At 34.2% G+C, this 21677-nt stretch overlaps 2 protein-coding genes across 2 annotated transcripts; both read right to left on the reverse strand.

Annotated features, from left to right (window-relative positions):
* Positions 1-3113: 3113 nt before the first annotated feature.
* Positions 3114-6092, reverse strand: LOC142619994 (putative serine/threonine-protein kinase PBL26). Its single transcript, XM_075793423.1, has 6 exons — positions 6011-6092; positions 5212-5406; positions 4742-4941; positions 4430-4619; positions 3736-4127; positions 3114-3625 (listed from the first exon to the last, which is right to left on the reverse strand). The coding sequence occupies exons 2-6, from the start codon at positions 5330-5332 to the stop codon at positions 3251-3253; spliced, it is 1278 nt and encodes a 425-aa protein (XP_075649538.1). The 5' UTR covers positions 5333-5406; positions 6011-6092; the 3' UTR covers positions 3114-3250.
* A 10147-nt stretch (positions 6093-16239) lies between these two features.
* LOC142618865 (CLAVATA3/ESR (CLE)-related protein 41-like) lies at positions 16240-17147 on the reverse strand. Its single transcript, XM_075791902.1, has one exon. The coding sequence runs from the start codon at positions 17014-17016 to the stop codon at positions 16615-16617; it is 402 nt and encodes a 133-aa protein (XP_075648017.1). The 5' UTR covers positions 17017-17147; the 3' UTR covers positions 16240-16614.
* Positions 17148-21677: the final 4530 nt, after the last annotated feature.

Genomic DNA, 21677 nt, shown 5'->3' on the forward strand with positions numbered 1-21677 from the left:
TTAATTATTCAATAAAGCTCCTCAATGTGTTTATCTCCCCATCAAGTGGTATTAGAGTCCATGGTGTTGTGGGGCAAAGGTGGCAAGGTTATCAATAGTGGTTTGGTGCAAAGGTGGCTAGGTTATCAAGATTCCTTTCACAATTGGAGTGGGAACGAGTGGTGGGAACAAGTGGATGTACTTGGAGCCTTTTGCAAATGGAGTTGGGATGGGTCCGTTTTGTTATTGGAGTAGGGACGTTACATTGACCCAAGCAAGCTCATAAAGCTCACACAAATGAGCTTGGAAAAAGGCCCAACAAAGGAGTATTACTACCAATGGTGCTAGACAATGGTGAGGTGTGAGATTTCCATAGAGGACGAAAGACGTGCGAGATTGACATGTGGAGGCCCATGGATGATGCATTAGTGATTAAAAAAGCCCATTAGGCAAGGAAAAGCGAGTAGGACTTGTTCATGACGCACAAATTGGTCTTAATCCCACAGAGGCAGAGACTCACATGTGAGGGGGAGATTGTTGAGTGTACACGTGTGAGTAAAGTTCCATATTGAATAATGATGAAAAGAATGAGAGGTTAATATAACATAATTGAGCACATATCCATTGAGCTTAGGCCTTTTGGGTTAAAATTTGTCTCTATATGTTATATTAGTTATTTAAGTAAACTCCTCAATGTGTTTATCTCCCCAACAATCTGTACTTTACATTCCAAACTAGGAAAGCTTGTAATCACCACCTATATTGCACCAAATCTTGCACATTGAACTCCATAGTTTAATCATATATTCATGTATATATATTTGTGTGTGTGTGTGTGTGTCCACATGCATATGCAGGGAGTATAAGTTAGTTGACTGTTAAAATTAATAGTCATGTGCAAATCACATGACCATAAAAAAAAGAATTCCATGTTCCCTTTGGAATTCTGTTTTAAAAACTGTATGCCACACTTTTTTTAATTATTCATTTTCCCTTTGTCTTTTAGAGAGAAACCTCTGAAGGCTTGATTGATTTGTTTCAGGCTCCATATGTAGCGGTTAGCTAATATATGCTATCATCAACATTGTTAGAGCATTCTCATCAGACGTTGCAAAATTATGCCATTTTAACACATCAAAAAGCCTACTTTATTATTTTACCATATCATTTTACAATACACCTTACATCACATGTTCTATTCTTTGATTTTAAACATTAAAATAATATATACAACACATTAAATAATATATTAACTCAAAACCCAGCCAACATACAAACACACAACCTAGTGGTAGTCGCTACCAACCAAGAACCAAGAACCAAGAACCAAGAACCACCACTACAACCACCGCCACAACCAAGAGCTTCCTCTACCACCCAAAATACAACTCAAAACAAACACAACAAAATACTTACCACAAACCCATTACTAAACCACCACCAACAGCAAATCAACCGCCACAAATTACAACCACAATCACCAGATCCTCAAAAAATTCCAAATCCAAAAACCTTAACAAAAGAGGAAAAAAAAAAAAACTCAAAATCTTCAATAAAACAGAGAATAAAACTCAACCAACTACAGCCACAAACACTACCGGCCCAAAACTCAACCAACCATTGGCCCAAAACCCTAACCCAATTGATCAATCAATGACCAAACTCAACCTACCATCGGCCTAAAAACCCAGCCCAACCGATCCAAAACCTCGACCCATAACCCGCACAATCCAAAACGCTGAATCCACAACCCACACAACTACTGCCGAATCCACCATCATATATATATAAATATATAATCATAAAACAAAAACCCACCACAACATCAAACACCACATAAACTCCCAACAAATCACACCACCATTGCTGAATCCACCATCAAATCATACGACCACAACAATCCATAGCCCAAAACTGCCACCACAACCATAGGACCACCACCCATAACCACAAACACAACACATTAGAACCTATCCCAAATCTCACACCCACAACTTGATTAAGAGAAATTTGAAGGTAGGAGGTCGGAAGATGCAAAAAGGTTGTTGGCGTTTCATGAGGGATGACACTTTGAGGTCAGCAGTGAGTTATGGAGAATGAGGCAGCGAGATCAGTGGCGAGAGCTATGGAGGACGACATAGCTTCAAAAGAATATGGCTCCAGTCTAGGTTTGGTTGGAGTAGGAAGTGAAGAGAGGCAAGCAAAGATCTTGAGAGAGAGAGAGAGAGAGAGAGAGAGAGAGAGAGAGAGAGAGAGAGAAGAAATGAGAGAGATACCGGAGTGAATAAACAAATAATAAAAATTTGCAACATATACTATAGTGTGGTTCCATTTATGGAACCTCATAGTAGCATGTTGCAAAAAATTTTGAAATTTGGAACATCTCATGAAGCATGAATATTGGTGTTTGGTGTGCCAAATGCCAAATATTTGGCATTTGGCGTCCATCACTCTTGAAGTTGCCGTATGGAATATGAAATGTCTTGCTGCTGCTTGATAGCTGAGAGATTTTGAAAATGGTCCTTGATGTTCAGGTGGTGTAAGTTTAGCTAAAAGGCGGGTAAACAATATGATTATCTGAATTCTTCAAAATGTTCCATTCATTATATGGTAATAGCGTAGGTGTTGATATTATCAAGCTTGGAGATTCCACTAAAACATACATGCTTGCTTGATTTGAATTTGGAATAAGAACCTAGGAAGATAATAATCAATGTTCAATATACACAGTTGAAAACAACTTTTATGATCACTTGGCTCAGTATATTGCTAGGAAATGATTAAATGAAGTTTAATAGTCTAAAACAAAATTGTCCTTCAAGCAAGAAATCAAAATTGAGCAAGGAAATTACAACCAATCCGGGCTGCCAGCTGGTTGCTACACATTCATAGACAAAGGTTCATGCAAACTGCAAAGAAACAATATGACCAAAATCATGAGAAATCTAAAATAGCAAGGAACTGGTGATTCTGAAACTAGGTAAAAGTATATAATAGCAGCAATTCTTCACATAAATGTATATGGCGGAAACAGAGAGAGATAAAGATTGTAGAAGGCCCATAATTTTAATAATCTTACTTGTAATCTTCTCATTTAGAAAATTTTGCCATTTTCTATAGAACTCAGTGCTTAGTCACAATCCAATGTCATTGTTGCAGTTTGAATAAAAAGTAAGAAAGAATTCAAAGAAAGCCATGAAAAACCACATAGAGAATCGTCTTAGTATAGAGATATATATTTGGAAATTAACAACACCATTTGCCTCAAGTTTTACAAAGAAGATGCACTGCCACAGCGTGATGCAGTATGCCTTGAATTTGAACCCCATTCTATGGCTTCTGCCACAGCTCGTTGCCGTTCCCTTATGGATTCTTCATCACGAAGATTCTGATTTTCAGACATCATATTATGATCAGATGGTGGAGAAGGATCAGCAAAAGATGTGGTATTTGCACTAGGACTGGTCCCAAGGAAACTGAGAGCAGTCACAACATCACTGATCAGGGGGCGAACTGATGGTTCCTCTTGGAGACACATTGCTGCAACTGCTACTGCTTGATGTAATGCTCTGAGGGGAAAATCTCCATGAAGAAGTGGATCAGCTAATTCTGGGAACCTCTGAGGATCCTTAAATATTGGTTGTGCCTATTAATTAGATTAGAGAGGAAAAAAAATCAGCACGATCTTTTAGCCTCAATAAAAAGTATTTGGTTAACACTCAATTGACAAGATAACAAAATCTAATAAAGACTTACCCAAGTAACTAGATTTTGCTCCTCAGTATATCTTGTGGTGTCAATGGCTCTCCTTCCAGTGATTAACTCCAACAAAACAACTCCAAAACTGTACACATCTGACTTTACTGTGAGTTGACCTGTTCTTTGATACTCAGGAGCACAATATCCATATGTTCCCATTACCCTCGAAGATACATGTGTCTTGTCCCCAACAGGTCCAAGCTTGGCTAATCCGAAATCAGAAAGTTTGGCATTGAAATCCTTGTCTAGCAAGATGTTTGAGGATTTCAAATCACGATATATGACCGGGGGATTGGCCTTATCATGCAAATATTCTAGACCTTTGGCAGCTTCTAAAGCTATTTTCATTCTTGTGAACCAATCTAATGGCTTTTGCTCTGGTGGCACATCTGAAAATCAAATTTTTAGTTCATGAGAAAATCAATTAGTGGTTTAATTTTCTGAGAATATCATCACAGATACAGGGTACATATGGTTATAATGACTAGCTGGTTTAGATATGATTAGAACATCTAATCTTGTTTTTAATATTTATTAAAAAAAAATATTTTTTAATATTAGTTTGATGAGCTTATTCGTTTTCTTACTTGTGTGATCAAATACTACACCACATTATTTCTTTTCTATGTGGTTTTTATCTAATAATTTATCATCCATTCAAAAGGAGGGCAATAAATAAATAAAGTAGTACCAAGTAGATGGTCTTCCAAAGAACCCAATTGCATGTACTCGTACACTAAAAGTCTTTGCTCTCCATCGGCACAATAACCAATCAAATTTACTAGATTTTCATGGTGTAAAAGGCTCAACATCAACACTTCAACAAGAAACTCTCTGTTTCCTTGCAATCCATTCCTGTCAAGTTGCTTGATAGCCACAACCTGGATAAAAACTAACACGATATCACTACTCAAATGCTTTCAAAAGTTTCATATGAACTATATATGGAAGGTATCAACTATCGAGGCTAGAGTAGATGTCAAACAACAATTTGGTGTTCTACCTGGCTGGTTTTCTCAAATCTCCCCTTGTAAACTCTTCCAAATCCACCCTCACCTATAAGACATTCTTGTCGGAAATTCTTTGTTGCCATGGCCAATTCACGGAAAGTGAAAGTTTGTGCAGCAATGTTTTTGTTGGCGGTCTCTTTAATGGCATCCTTGTTTGTAGTTTCAACTGGTATGACCTTTGGCTTAGGATTTTCTGTACAAGATAAGCATCATGTGCCCCTCAACAATACAAATCAACATACACACATATATAATTCTTCTTATGAAAAATTCTATCCAGCATTTATTGGGAATTATTGGAACCCATCTATATAAATAGAAGATTATGTTTGGTAATTAGAAAACCTATAGCTTAAGCAATGATTATATTATGCATCCGTTATACCACATATGAGACTACTTGTTTTAGAAGTCATTTTCGATCTAATCAAAATTACATAGGTTTCTAAATGGGTTGGCATACCTGGCCGAGGCTGTGATGAAATGGGTAGTTCTTTGGGAGCGGCAGCCAACTCTCTCTTACTTTCACTATTTGTCCTCTTAGCTTTGTTCCCATGGGATGAAAAACACGAAAAACAACTCATTTCTTGTACAAATTAAATTCCTCTGTTATGAATTATGATCCCTTTATTTCTAAATTTCCCACTTTGAAAATTCACTGAAAAATCATATACAAATGAATAAAAAAGAATTCCAAAATTTTCTGTCAATTACTTTACGATGACAAAATAAATTTCTGAGTATAAATTAGAATTTAAATATAAAAAACTCTTGATCAAGAAAAAAAGAAAGAACAAGTTTGTAGTGTATATATTTACAAAATGACACACAATAAAAAAGTGAAGTGGGTTATAAACCCCACAAAACAATATTTCATAAAAATATGAAATCAATAATGAAAGCCCTACAGAATCCTAATGCCAAAATCGCCATGAAACTTAAAAGACTCAACAAATTCACCGAACACCCCGAACCCGGCAAAGGGAAAGGTGTAGGTATGCGAGCAACAAAAATGGGTTGCTATTTTTTTGTTGTTCCCACAAAACATGGAGGGAAAGAAGGTGGTCTCGAAGGTTCCTAAGAGAGAGAGCAAAACGTGGAAACCAAATTGGCTAAAGTTTGTGGAGATCATATATTATTCCGTTACTTAAAACTGATAAATAAATAAATATTTTTCTTTTTGAAGTTTATACGAGATAAATATAGATGTTAGAGATCTAACATATTATCAAACAAGAGAGAGATTAAGTCATGGTGGCTACCATGTTTCTAGCACTTTGTTGGGCAACAACAACAGCAACAACAACAACAACAACAATAACAATAACACCAACAACGTCAATGTTTATGTATTCAGTGGAAGACTGGTTTTGCATTTCATATTTAAATGTGCACCAAACTTACACCGTTTTTGTGCCAAATGCAGGACTATAACTAAAAGCACAAACAAAAAACAATCTTAAAAAAAAAAAAAAAAATTAGCCTTCTCATATCGAGCGCAAATAGCAATTCCAAAAAGATCAGGAAATTGTCTTGCACAAAAACTTGATTCAGCAATAACTGACAAGACTTTATCCCATTTGGGTAGCTCATGCTATTACTGATAATTAATGTCTTGAACCAACAGCTGAATTTCCTAACTTTCCAGCATAGCTAGATGGCTCTTGAAAAAACTTTAATAACACACACATATTAAGGAAGTCAATATTTGAACCAAGGTTATTTTTATTTGAACAGGGAAATGAAATATTTTGGTATTCGTTGATACTAGTATATTATTTCATAATTATTGCTATTTATGTGTGTGTATTTATTTAAGTAATTCTTGTATAAAAACGTATGAGTTTAGGTTGTGTTTGGTTCAACTAAAATTGATTTCTGGAAAATATTTTATGCATTTACGGATGTTTGGAGCAACTGAAAATATTGGTCAACCAGAAATTGTTTTTATGGTGAAAATTGGACTATGTTTTCATTTTCCGTAAACCATTTTTTGCTTCACCCAAAATTCATCAACCTAACCTCCACCCTCTACCCTTCACTGTTTGACACCTAACCACCACCCCCGACTGACGTCCTCGATCTCCGATAGCTAACAAGCACAGTCGGCTATTAGTGGCTGTTAGTCCTGTTAGGACATATGTGGATATTGTTAGAGACATATGTAATGTAAATTGGCTAATCGTTTAACAAAACGCACTTTACTTGTAATTGGGTAGATCTAGGATGAGTTTAGTACTTCAAGGAACAAGAGTTCAAGTTTAGTATTGAAGTCAGTCTATTCAAGAAAGAAGTGAAAAAGTGTTTTTCATTAAAACTCGATAGATAGCTCGACAGATCACATTTATCGATATTTAATATCGGAGCTTGACAGCAGCTCGACAGAAGTTGTATCTGTCGAGAATTACGAAATCGAGATTTTCAGATCTGATTTCACGCATGTCCAAGTGTATTTGTGTATGGTTTTTTTTTTCACAACCCTAGACATATATAAGGATTATTTTAAGGGTCGTCTTAGGTGATACAAAGGTTGTTGCAATTGTTGTTACACACATATTGTGACTGGAGACAATTTGCCCTAGTTTATCATATTTTTTATAGAATCTACTGCGTCTTTGCGCCAAGAGTTTTGTAACCAAGGAGCTTCTTGATCTTCATTATTAGATGAACTGAAGAATTTTGCAGCAAACATTTTCCTCAAGTTGGTGTGTTAGTCACGTACTTGAATTCGTGCATCAATTGATTAGTTACGTACTCGGAGCTGTGCATTGAAATGATAGATTGTCACTACATTACAAGTCCAATTGGGTATTGGGGTAAGGATTTAATTGTAGGTTGGTATTAGGTACTATGATTCCTTTTACTTGTTACCACTTGTTTTGATAATAATGGATTCTCGGGAGTGGTGACCTTAAATTTACCCTGTAGGGTTTTGCTTCGGTGGTTTTCTCCATTCGTAAACAAATCACCGTGTCAAATTTACTTTCCGCTACATTTAGTTATTTGGTAAATTATTTATGCTACCACGCTTGTTGCATGTAATTAAATCTAATTAATTCACTTAGTTAATTAATTGATTAATATTACTAAAGTGGTCAATATATTCTTGGCCCATCAAGTCCTCTATCACAAAATTTTTTTATCAAAATTTTGTATATTATATATGTGTTTGGGAGATGAAAAAAAGTAGTAAAAATGATCAAGAACATAGCTAAACACCTAATTTTGTTTAGGTAGTAAAAAATATATCTAATTTGTTTTATTTAAGTAGTAAAAAATATGTTTTTCATAGCATTTTCAGGAACACAACTAAACACCTGAAAATATTTTCTAGAGTATTTTCAGGAAAGCAACCAAACACTTGAAAATTTATTTTTTTGGGAAAAAACTTTCATCTAAAATATTTTACAGTCGGAAAATATTTTCTTTCTATCCTAACATGGTCACTAATTTTATAATTATCAACATATTAAAATCCACGTATTTTATAAGTCTAAATATTAGACTATGTAATTAACCCAATATATTAGCTTAAATAACATTTTACCCAATTTTTTTACATTTTTAATTTTTTTTGTACTAGGGGTTAGAATTTAGGGGTTAGCAATTTTGGGGTTAGAGATTTAGGAGTTAGTGATTTAGGTGTTAGGGTTTACAATTTATTGGATAGCGATTTAGGGTTAGCAATTTAGTAGTTAGCGTTTAGGGGTTACAATTTAGGGGCTAGTGATTTAGGGGTTGGGGTTTAGGGGTTACAATTCAGGGGTCATGGATTTAGAGGTTTGAGATTTAGGGGTTAACAATTTATGGGTTAGGGTTTACTGGTTACAGTTTAGTGGTTAGCGAATTAGGCATTAGTGATTTTGGGGTTAGATATTAGGTGTTAGTGATTTAGGGTTTACGGATTTAGGGTTAGTGATTAGAGGTTAGAGATTTAGGGGTTAACAATTCAGGGGTTTGAGAGGTTAGGGTTTATAGGTTACCATTTGGGGGTTAGGGTTTACGGGTTACAATTCAGGACTTAGGAATTTAGGGGTTAGTGATTTAAGGGTTAGAGATTTAGGGGTTAGTAATTTAGGGGTTGGGGTTTAGGGTTTACAGTTATTGGTTAGCAACTTTGGGGGTTAGCGATTTAGGGGATAGGGCCTAGGGGTTACACTTCCAATGTTAAGGATTTAGGGGTTAGCGATTTATTGGTTATAGATTTAGGGGTTAGCGATTTCTTGGTTAGAGATTTAGGGGCTAGTGATGTAGGGGTTACAATTTAGGGGCTATTGATTTTGGGGTTATAGATTTATGGATTTACAATTTAAAGACTTGGATATTTAAATTTAAATTAATTTGATATCTAAGGGCAATAAAAGACAATTGATTGAAGAACACTCTAAAAGGGAATAGCAAATTTAAAGATCAAAAGCACATTTAATAATTGATGTTGGGTTTAATAAAGGAAAGAAATTCAAATCTTAAAAAAGACTCCACTCCAATTAAGTGTCACTCCTTCATAATACTTAATCATTAATTCTCATTAAGCAACAACCCTTTATTTGTATCCATATGAGCACACACTTGGATGATTATTTCTATATGTCTGGATACTCACGTGCTCATACAATTAGATGTTTGTCTACACGTTTTTGATGATCGTGCTTAAATGCTCAAGTGATTGGACGGTAAGATGTATGTGTACTTGGATGTTTAAATACTCACATGTATTAATGCTTCCATGTTCATAGGTATTGCTGTTTGCATGCCTATATATTCTTACATGCTTGTTTGCCCATATGCTTGTATGCTTAAATATCCACGTTCACATGCTTTCATGATCACATGCTTCAATGTCTACATGCTTAAATGTCCACATGTCAACATGCTTTGATGATCATATGCTCACATGTCTACTTGCTTTGATTATCACATTCTCCCTGTTAGGATTAGTGCCCTTAAATCCTATTGTATGATGCTATGTATGATATTATGTATGACATGATGTATGACTTAATATTGTGATTAATAAAGTTATTTTATTATTATCTAAAATAATGGTAACATGAATATGGGACATTATCATATAGTTCATGAGATGCATTGTATGTGATTTATGTGAAAAGTCACAGAAGATGTAAATCACAAGTTCTTTGTAAACTCAGAATTAATAGTTTGTAGTCGGTGATGAAATTGGACATTTCATCTGCGAAGACTATAACGTGTCAACTAAGATGATTTGTCTTGATCATGGAAGTGGAAGCTTCTAGTTGATATGTTGATATGTTTAAAGAGTTAAAACATATTGAACAAGACCGCTGTGAGATTTATTATTCTTCTAACGACTGTCAAATGAATAATAAATTTCACGACTTCTATTTGCATGAACTCTTAATCCTGAGAGAATAATGGACCTGATCATGAAGTATAGGTTGCTTTGATATATCAGGAGTGAGATCTGAAGTGACGGTCAAAACCTCAGTATGTTGGGCAGCCACATTTAGTGTTGATGGAACATATATTCTCAAGATGGAATTCATAGTCTCTTGATGGAGATATAAAATATTCCCTTGAGATAAGTTTAATGGTTTCAGTTATTCAAAGATTTAGGCCTAACCACTTTAGTAAGAAATTACTAAAGTATATATTTATGAAATTTGATTTCATAAATATATGATGAATAATTTTAAAGAATTAAACCGAGTACTCAAGGATAAGATGTAGTAATTTACAAAGTGACAGTCTACATTTATGACTTTGTGTTACTATGAATATTTTATGAAGGGGTTACGTGTATGATAAAGTCTTGGGATATAATTTATTAATAAGGCCTAGAGTGCAATTATATTTATATAGTGGTATTAAATATAATAAATGGTAACTTTGGACTTGTCAAGAGTTGACAGAAAAATCCAAGGCCCATTGGAGCTAGTGTCTTATTGGTCCCTTTTGGTCCCACTCCAAGTCACACACTAAAGCCCAATTGGAAAGGCCCAATAGGCCAGCCCAATTAAATAATCAGTTAGTTATAAAGGGAGAAACATACAAAATTTTTATTAGAAGAGATTAGAAAAGAAAAAGAAACGGTGTGTGAGAGAGTGTGAGACACACTTTCATTCTCCCTTGAAAACTGATTGAGAAACCACACATCTTGGGCGTAAAGTGAAATTGGAGTGAAGATTAAAAGTGTTCCCAAGTGCTTCTAATCTTTGTTTTGAATTTCTCCACACCAAGGTACGCTATCTTGTTCTTAAATTCTGAAATTTACATAGTGCACGTTATCAACCATGAATGAAATAGATCCTAGTTCGTCGCTTCCGCTGTGGGTTTTGCATGAGATACAAAACCAGAATTTTTCCTTCACTCCCACACTCGTATGTTCATATGCTTGATTGCTTACATGCCTAGATACTTATTCACTCGCATGATTTTATGCTTGTATATACCCACATGCTCTCATGTTCACATACTTACATGCTCACATGTCTACATACTTTGATGATCACACACTCATATGCTTTGATGATTATTTGCTCCCATGCTCACATGCTTGTATGTTCACTTGCTTTGACTATCAAATGCTCACATGTGTGCAAACCTGAATGATGATATGTCTATATGCTTTGAGGCTTAAGTGATCATGCAGTGAATTTTATATGCTCACATGCATTGACGTTTATGTTTAAATGTTAAGGTGATTGTGCGGTAAGAGGTACGTGTTAGATGCTTAAATGTTTATGTGCTTGTATACTAACATGCTGGTATGCTCTTATATTTAGACGCTTGTATGCTCACATGTTCACATGCTTGTATGCTTGCATGTTCACATGCTTGGATGTTCATATCCTCACATGCTTGCATGCTCATATCTTCACATGCTTGGATGTTCGCATATTTTCATGTTCGCATGATCAGATGTTCATATGCTTATACATCCTTTTAACCTTTACATGATTGATTGCCTTTTGCATGTCTATTCTACTTTCTATATCTATCTCACATGACTCACAGACGAACTTTAGGGCTTAGATGCATGCGTGCGTTCACATAGGTTTATTAGATAGACACTATTTATCCACTATCCAGTAAAGATATATGAAAGCCAGCTACTACTAGGCAGGTTTGGGGTGCCTAACCTATTCCTATTCTGTACTCTAACTTTGGACCTTGTCAAATAGGAGGACCTTCATGAAGTCATTTTTGGTTCCAGGACCTATAACTAGGTGGCAACTCCTTTGCCTCTTTTTTAGAGGCACAGTGTACTCCTAAGCTCACGCTGACTTTGAGTCTAAACTGCTTTCAAGGAGGTTAAGTACTATGCACCTCGCCTTTGCGAGAAGGAACTGACATGCCGATGTGTCGTCTAAAGGGGGTATGAATCATGGAATTTACACAGGGAGTTTTTATTTTAAAACATTCTCTAGTTAAATTTTTCTTGGTTAGGACATCTTCTAGTCTAGACCTTCTAGTTAAAGTTTGCTAACATCTTGCTTTTTGGTGTCTTTTAGATTGACTGAAGTGAACGGTCAAAATCAAAGCTTCAAGAGCTCTCTTGTTTGAGATAAAGGTATAACTTTGTCTCCTTCATTTTGTTGTTTACTTGCTGTTTTACTTGCTCTAATAACTCTTGTTTAGTTTAGGCTTATTTGCTTTATAGAATAGAAGCATGCTAGGTTAGATTATGTTTTGTTTTGATTATCTTCTTGTTTGTTGTGTTTTTTTATTGATGTGCGTGCATGTTTGTGCATGCTTATGCATCCCTATGAACATGTGTACCCATGTTTAGGGTAGGTGTGTGCATGTTTAAACCCAGAAACCCAAGTTTCAATGTTTTTATGTGTTCTTCCTACTTTGCTTAGTTTTAATGTTTATTTAGAATCTGTTTAACTTAATTTTCACATATTTTAATTAGGGAGTAGTAGCATAACATGTCTCACATGCTTGATTTGTTAGATTGGTACTTATTGTTTATGTGTGATGAACAATATGAACTTGCATAAGAACATAAACACGCATTATGCATTAGTGTTGTGGTGTTGTGATGCAGTGAGGTAAGTAGGGTAATTACATGCATATAAGCATGAACATGCATATTTAACATGATGAATTTTGTTTGCTTGATGAATATAGTGATTGTTATGAACATGATGTGTTTAGTTATTTTCCATATGATTGTTTACTGCCTTTGGATGATGTTGGTGTATGTGCTTCCTTGATGCCATGTTTGCTTGTTGTCCTTTTGCCTAATGTTGTCTTATGTCATGAGATAAAGCATGAAATGCCTAGATGTGTGTTAGGACATGTGCAAATGCCATGCTTAGATGTATGTTAGGGTATGATAGGTGCATATGTGATATGAGATGCTATGATGAGATGATGATATGCCATGTCTAGATGCAGGTTAGGATGTGATGATATGATGCTATGCCATTATAGATGAATGCTAGGTTTGATGTTAGATGTATGTTAGGATAGACCTAAAGTGTGTGTGTGTGTGTATAGGATAGCTTATTACTTTGATGGATTTAGGATGTGGAACACAATGTGTGGAGGTCAACCCATAGGTCGAGTGGAGTTGGTTGCCTAACACCTTATCATCCCCATACCTAAACTTCGGACATGTGCTTTGGTAAGATCAATTCATCCGCAAGGGGCACTTATAAATATGGTTCCTTTATATAGCTAATTTAGGTGGAGGTTCCATTATCATCCTCTGTCCCAATCTATTCGGGTGAGGCGTACTCCCAAAGTGGCGATAGATGGCCATCAAGGGTGCCTGTGCCCACAATTACATCTAATACAATAGCTCTCAATGATTGAGATTGAGAGTTGAAAAATACAACTTTAATCTCAACAATTATATAAAAGAAGTGACGAAAAGTTAAAAAGTGAGAGTAGTATAAATTTGTTATGAGAGAGGAAGGGAGTAGTTGCACCCGTGGTATTGCACCGAATCCTAATCCCTTCAACACATTCCTTTAATTTGCTTATCAAGTAATCAAATAATGGACATGTGGGACATAAACAGAAGAATATATCGTCTTTTTTCCATTTAACCTAGGGATTAGATCTCCTGTTTACACTGAAAAAATATATATAAATAAATGGGATTAGGTCTTTGAGTCCAGGGCATTGGCAATGATGATCAAGTAAAAGCTCATCAGATAATGCCTTTATCTTTACTTAATTTTCTTTTTAGTATTGATGCTTCTTTTTTGTTCACTTTTAGACTTTTAGTTTGGCATCTTTACTTGTTTGGCTAGCAATGTCTCTATGATCCATCTTAGTCAAGCTGAATTAGATCCGCCAACTAAAAGTAAAAATGCCAACATCAATACCTCAAAAAGCAATTTAATGAAGGTTTCTGGCAGTGAAGAAAGTAAGATAATCAATCCAAATCAATATTCGATTGCAACTATCTTGTTCTTTTTCTTTTTTAGAAAATAGTCACAAAAGAACCAGTAAATTATGCTTACATATACATCTGAAGAAAAGTTTGGTCTTACTTTTCCTTGTTAAGAATAATAATTACATTTTCATTATAAGAAAATCTGCTGAGAAACCAAGCACTCTCATTTACACGTATATAATATGCCCAAGTAAACTGAAAAAATAATCTACAAGTTTTTTTAAAAAATACTATTAGAAAAAGAAGAAATAAAACAAGTAAACTAAAGATATATTTATACATCCAGACATAAGGCGTATATGTCTTATATATAATATAATGTTTGAATTTGTTGCAATTTAATTACCACGGTGATAATATTGAATTTGTTGCAGTGGTGATGTCTCAGTGAGAGTGAGAGGACATTTTGTTTTGCCTGAAAAAAATTGGTTATTAGTGATAGATAAGTTTGTAAAGTTTATAAAGGAAAATTTGTAATGTCTCTTGCATCACTCTTAAATCCTTAAAATACTATATTGGGGTCAAAATCATGTAACTATTCTATTTCATTGGATCCAATCAAACACAAATACAAAATACTGTAATTTCTCCATGATTGTAAGTTCCATTATGGTCTTATCTTATCTTATTTTATGGATATTATCTTAGAGCATTTGCATAAGACAATGCAAAAAAAAAAAAAAAAAATAATAATAATAATTTTACACATTTAAGTTCCAAAATCACTACATTAGTCAAGTTAAAGACGTATAAATTTTTAAAATTGTTATAATAATTGTGAAATTCACACCGGTGGAATCATATTGTATCAATTTTTTTTTTCGTATTTTGAGAAAAAACAAAGAAAGTAGGCAGTAGCTATTGTATGTGAAAAAAGAAAAACAATTTTAAAAATAAAACAAAATTCATATTTTAAAGAAATAGAGTTTAATATAAAGAGACTTACTAATGTTTGCCCTGAGAACATACTTTAGTAAAATATTTTAAAAATTTTTTTATAAAAAAATAAAAAAACAATTAACTGTTTTGACAATTTTTTTCAATTTCTTATAAAAACTTTTTTTAAAATAAATGATTAATAAAAACACACATTAACGGAATTCTAAAATAAATAATGTGATATAAGTTTTTTAAAATAATTATATAAAATAGAAAAATTAGTTCCTGTATTCAAATAAATAGAAGAATTTATGTGAATGATCTTGCATACATCCACAACCGGCTGCAGATAAATCTGACATGCTAACCTGAGTCCCTGACACAAGTCAAAACCATATACTTTGAACCGGTTTGAATAGATAATTTATGTTTTTCAACAACAGCACCATCATAAGCATATGATTGGTTGTCAAATTTTGAACACCAAAAATTGATAGGAGACAACTTAAACCACAAACTTTTGCTATAACTGTTAAAAAAAAAAAACTTTTGCTATAATGGTAGTGAATCATATAAAAAATATGGTAGGTTTTATATAGTTATGATATTATATACAGTACACTAGAAAATCATACAGCTATTATTATCAAATCATAGGGTTGCCTCGTGAGTCACGATCCTAGTTGGTAGGTATCACTTAGCTTTTCTTGGTTCTTGGATGGTGTGTTTGACAAGACAAAAGCAAAGTCCAAAGGCCGCTGAAATTATTTCTCTTTTTTAGCTGAATTATTTCTCAGGCAAAACAAAAATGTCCTCTCACTCGCACTGGGACATCACCACTGCTACCTTAGAGAACCCTTTAATTTGCCTCAGATTCCGTTCTTATCCGTCCCCCTTTTCCAGTCCTGATGAGCTATGGAAACCTAACGAAGGTCTATATAGGAAACATCTTTATTTTATTTTATAGGAAGGTTTCATTCATTCATCAAGGAGAAAAGTAGAGAAGAGCATGAAACTCAAAAATTACACAACGTAAAGTACATGTACCTAGCAAATCACACCACACACCGGACTTTGACAACAATTAAGAGAAAGATCAGTCATAAGTTTTGTAGTTTCTTAATATTTTCAAGGGAGAAATTAAGAGTTAATCTTCCATCCCAATTATCTATGTATTATGGTATTAAAAAAAGTAACGGAAAAGGAATCCATTTACAGAAACACTAATTTAAACCAAACAAAAATCATAAAATATTATGTCTTGAATTCTCGTCTGTTAACTAAATAATACAAACCATAACCATGGCATCAATATATGGCGATCGACATACATGCACATGGTAAAATAGATTATATATATGATCTTTTGCTATACAATAATATCTAGCAAAAAAGATAGGCAATGCTAACAATTATATATGAGGAAGACAACATAGGAAACAAACCTCTCACAGAGTTCAAGCACTATTTAATGTGGACTCAAACACTAGCCATAATTTAAGATGACAATAATTATAACTCTGCCATTACATACTCGATGGATCGATAGTCCTTTTGCGCAGTAGTGGATTTCACGATGCTTTAATAAAAACTTTAGTTTGATATGGGATTTGGACCACTGGGAACTTCATGAGCTGCAGCTCCAAACTCCCTTTTAGTACTGGAACTTGATGATGATGTTGATGATGATGAGGAAGTAGTATGCTTGTTCCTGGTTTGCTTTGGGTGCAAGTTTGTGGTAGATGTAGCAGACGATGCTGAGGGATCCAAGAGAAGCCTTTTGATGGACACCGAGGACGACACCATGGATGATGGTGGGTTTATTGAGTTAGAAAAATTAATGAGCAGGAAGAAAATGAAGAGGATGGCAAGAAAGAAAAGAAAAGGGTGGGATTTAGTGTGGATTTCAGAGATGGAAGATGATGCTTTAGGCACTGCCATGCAATTTGGAAGAAGAAACCACCCCCCAAGATCCCACAAGGGTTCAAAATCCATGAACCAGCACCAAGGCTAAAGAAGAAGGCGACAAACTGACAAAGAGAAAAGATGGAGAGAGAAGAGATAGGAGTAGAAGAAGCTTCAGCAAAAGTAAATGGAAAGGAGGTTTTGAAATTCGATACTAATTTTAATTTGTTCCACTACCTTAAGAATCAAGTATATATTTCAAAGGAAATGGGATTAATGGGTATGTCAATTTACAAAAATGACCATGCATGCAGGGTTATGAAACTATTTAAGGATTTCAAAACAATTAATAGAGTTTTTCAATTATTATTTAGACAATTATTTATGTCATTCTGATTTCTGAGCAACTTCATTGCTTTTTGCGTGGAGCATTTAATTTTTCAGATATTAAAGTGTGCGTTTGGGAAGCGCGTTTTGCGCTTCCCAAACACACGTTTTGGATTTCAAATTTTTTTTTTTTTTTAGCCGAAAAATTTGATTTTTTTTGAACAGTGCACACTGTGTATTATTTACGGACACATAAATTTTAATTTTTAATAATTTTTTTATTAAAAATGGGTCTTATGGTATTATTTACACATTAAAAAATTATTTTGTTACAGTGTTTTTTAGTTTTTAGTTTTCAATTTTCAGTTTCAGCTACATCCATAAATAATTTTTCATATATAAATAGTTTGTGGCATGGAAGAAGCTATATATGGACTAGGGGAAATGACCCCCTAACTTTTTTTAAAAAATTATTAGTATATTAATAAGTACTAATTTTAGTAAATTTGTTCAATAAAATTACATATTGCTATTCCTTAACAATGCCATCAATTCATTTAAGAGTAATGTTATAGTTACAAACTTTTTTACAACATTTTTACAAACTATTGAGGTAGCAAATTATTTGTTAGTTCTCACCATTGCATCATTTTTTACTTATCAATAACCATTTATCACATTAGTAATTTGTAAAAAAATTGTAGTTTTAGCATTTTTTTTACCTTTTAAGGGCCATAAAAAATTAATAGATTAAATCTAAAACAAAATATAAAAGCCCAAAATGAGCCCAACAACAAAAATTATTTATAATGAAGCTAAAAAAAATTAATCCCAATCAATCTATTTTACCAAAAACAATCAACTTGGCCCTTAAAAAAAGTTTTAAGCAAAAATTCTTAGCGGTAAAGTAATAGAATCAAAAGACGGAGCTACCGTAAATAGTGAGTAATAGAGTCACCTCTCCTAACTTTAAGTCCTGGCTTTATTCCTAATTTGGGGTCTAAGGGAGAAAAGATTTGAACTCCAAGTTAGAAATATGTTGTAATTATCTCTAAAAAAAACAAAGATATTAAAATAAATTCTCTTGAGAGGGGCATATGAACGATTTTCGTTCAGTCACATTCTAAGGAAAATAATTGAAATATACTTCCATTGGCGCAGGAAAGAAATGCTAGTTCTTTCACTTGATAGTTTCATGGATAATTAAGTACATAATTATATATGTGTACACAATTATATTATTGTATAATTTTTATCTTTCCTATTGAAAACTATTTCAAAGTCCTATTTAGATTTGTTTATATATTTACTTGAGTTTTCTAGGATTAAAATAAAATATTGCTATGCCAATTGCCAAAACATTTCTTTGTACTCTGTCCCAAAAAAAAAAAAACGGAGTTTATAAATAAGTATTACTCTTAAAGGATTCTGCCACTTTGACCCAATTACGGATTTCAACATTAAGAAGATCTCTTCCGTGTACATAGCATGCATAATTTCTTTTGAGTCTAAGAGCATTAGCATTTTTGTGTGGAAAAAAAAAACTTATTTTAGCACACTATTAAAAAGCTATTTTTGCTACTTTAGCATATTATGTGCACTAGTAGTGTTAAATGCTAATTTTTTTAGCACACTTTTTTAAAAAAAACACCCTTACATTAGATCTCTCAAATGCCAAATGAATTTGGTATTTGTTACTATACCAAATACCATTTTAACACAGCAAAACTTACTTTATCAATTTTAGTACATTTTAATTATAATACACTGTACATCATATCTTCTATGTAAACATTACACTACATTAAAATAAACTAAAAAAGCTCAATTGTATTAAAAAATTAACAAAAAACAAAAACAAATGTGGGCGCCACCGGTTATTCCCTCCTTGCGGGAGGAAAAGGGAGTATGCCTCAGCTGAGTGGATCAAGCCGAAGAAAAGATGAAGTCACCTCCTAGATTAGGTTTGGGAACCATTTACATAGTGTCCTTACGTGGAAGGACTGATCTTACTACTTGAGTATGAGTTTGGAGTTTAGGTAAAATTTTGGGAGGGTATTAGGCACCCAAAATCGCTCGACCTGTGAGTTGACTTCTACTTATTGTGTCTTATGTCTTAATCTCATTAAAGACACATTTAATATTGCATTCTATACTCACACGCACACGCACACGCACACGCACACGCACGCGCGTGCGCGCGCACACACACACACACTAGCATACATCTAAGCATACAACATGACATTTCATCCAAAACCCTAACGTACATCTATCATGCTTCTCACCCTAGCATACATCTATAATGACAATTATTCAATGTAGCAAACAAATCATGGCAAAATCAAAGAATATAGGAGATCATTACGAATATGAACACATTCCAAGTTCATGTCACATTCATCAAACCTAAACAATATTATATCCCAATCAAATGCATGTATATGTGAATGCATGCCTTACTTCACTTACCTTACTACATCACAACACCTATACATCAATGCATGGACATTTGAATGCGTGTTCATGGCATATTAAAGAAAGAAATAGAAAGAAACCCCAATCTAGCATGTTAAAGGCAAATAAATAATAAAATAGAGAAACCGAGACTCAAAAACATAAAAGGAGGTCAAAATAGAAGCATGTTATGTGAAAGAAAAGAAGAAATAGAAACAGAAAACTCAAATTAGGGTTTTTGGGCACGAGTATGCGTGCAGATAGATAGGCAAGTGTACACAGGCCTGTTGTATGCGTACGCATACTTCGAGCCTGCGTACGCATGTAGGAAGCAAGCGCACGTAGACGCGCCCTGAACCCTAACCCAGAAACACATAAAACAGAGTAGAACTTAAATCTAACAAATCTAATTACTTAACATGCTTTAAAACAGCAAACTACCAAACCCTAGGCTGCTTAAACATACTAAAACATAAACAAAGCAAGAAAACAAGAAGAAAACAGAATTAAAAAAAAAAGAAATGAAAAACGGTTAGAACTCAATACCTCAAACAAGAAGCTTTTCAAGCTTGATTTTAACCGTTCCCCTCCGTCAGTCTATTCACAATCAAATACAAAAGTGATTAGTAATCTTAAAACTCGAAGATCAAGACCAGAAAAAGGTCACAATCAAAAGAAAATTGACTTGAAGATATTTTGTGAAAAATTCCCTCCTTGATTCATTATTTCTAGTGAATCTTAGGTTTTTCCTTAGGATTTTCTGTGTGTTTTGAAAAGGTACAATATATAGCTTTTTATATTGAGAAAATTGGGGTTTGGAATGGCTCCCTGACATGTGAGATTCATTCCAAACCTCAATCTTTAATACACAAAACTTGTCTTTCATAGCTTCTAGAACCCTAGCTGCATACACAGGCCCGTGTATGAGTACGCATATATCAAACTTGCGTACGCATACACATGTATACATATGCAACCCTAGGGTTTCCGTGGTCTTTATTTTTCAAAAATAGCTTTACTTTATTCATAAAAGATTTATATTTTCCATAAAACATTCCTCAAGTCAATTTATAATCTGACCGGACCCTAAACCAACTTTGAGCTTTAGAATTTTACCAACATTGGGGAATGGGGGCTCGAGTCGTTAGAGGTGCAAAATGCGGTGTCTATAACAAAACAAAACAAAACCCAAGCATCACTAGCTATCACTCCCACATCCCACCAACACCATCAGAACCCACCACCAGGGACACCAAAACTACCACAAAACCCATCCCAAAACCAAAACAAAAACACTCACAATGAACCCAAAGAAAAAATCTCATTTCTCAAACCCCCAAACTCAATTACAGACCAATCAAAACAATTCACCCAATAAAGTCAAAAGAGAGAAGAGAGAGAGGCTAGTGACCACTGGTAATGACTTTGCCAGTTTGCTTCTCCCCAAGACTCACATCACAAACCCATTAGCACTATTTCAACTATAAAAACAAACCCAACCACCAATAGTTGCTGATCTCAACCCACAACAATTGATTTCAACCCCAAAAAAAGCCATAAACACAACGAGAGAGGGACAATAAAGAGGAGAGATGTTCGAGAGAGGGGAGAGATGCTTGAGAGGGAGAGGATAGCAAAGAGAAGAGAGGAGAGAAAAAAGAAAAGAGAGTGAGGAGGCTGAGAGAAGAGAGAGAAGAGAGAAAAGTGATAGAGAGGAGAGAGAGCAGAGAATAAAAAAGTGAATTCTTTTTACAACATGCTACAATACCCTTCTACTAGTAGAAGGGTAATGTAGCATGTGTAAAAAAATTGGATTTTGGCACATCTAATGAGGTATGATTTTTGATGTTTGGTGTGCCAAATGTTAAAAATTGGCACGCCTGATGCCAATTTTCTAATAGAAGTATACAGTCTCATTGTAAAAATAAAAACTATTTTTTATTGGCTTCTTCTCTCTCTTCTTTAAC

The sequence above is a fragment of the Castanea sativa genome, chromosome 12 (assembly GCF_040712315.1).
Source record: "Castanea sativa cultivar Marrone di Chiusa Pesio chromosome 12, ASM4071231v1".
Classification (NCBI taxonomy): domain Eukaryota; kingdom Viridiplantae; phylum Streptophyta; class Magnoliopsida; order Fagales; family Fagaceae; genus Castanea; species Castanea sativa.

Bases quoted from the DNA above. Each gene is read 5' to 3' on its own strand.
- LOC142619994 (XM_075793423.1), bottom strand. From the start codon at position 5,332: ATGAGTTGTTTTTCGTGTTTTTCATCCCATGGGAACAAAGCTAAGAGG. The intron at 4,620-4,741 runs GTAGAACACCAA...GTTTTTATCCAG, and splicing joins GATTTGAGAAAACCAGCCAG to GTTGTGGCTATCAAGCAACT. The intron at 3,626-3,735 runs GTAAGTCTTTAT...TCTAATTAATAG, and splicing joins AGCAAAATCTAGTTACTTGG to GCACAACCAATATTTAAGGA.
- LOC142618865 (XM_075791902.1), bottom strand. From the start codon at position 17,016: ATGGATTTTGAACCCTTGTGGGATCTTGGGGGGTGGTTTCTTCTTCCA.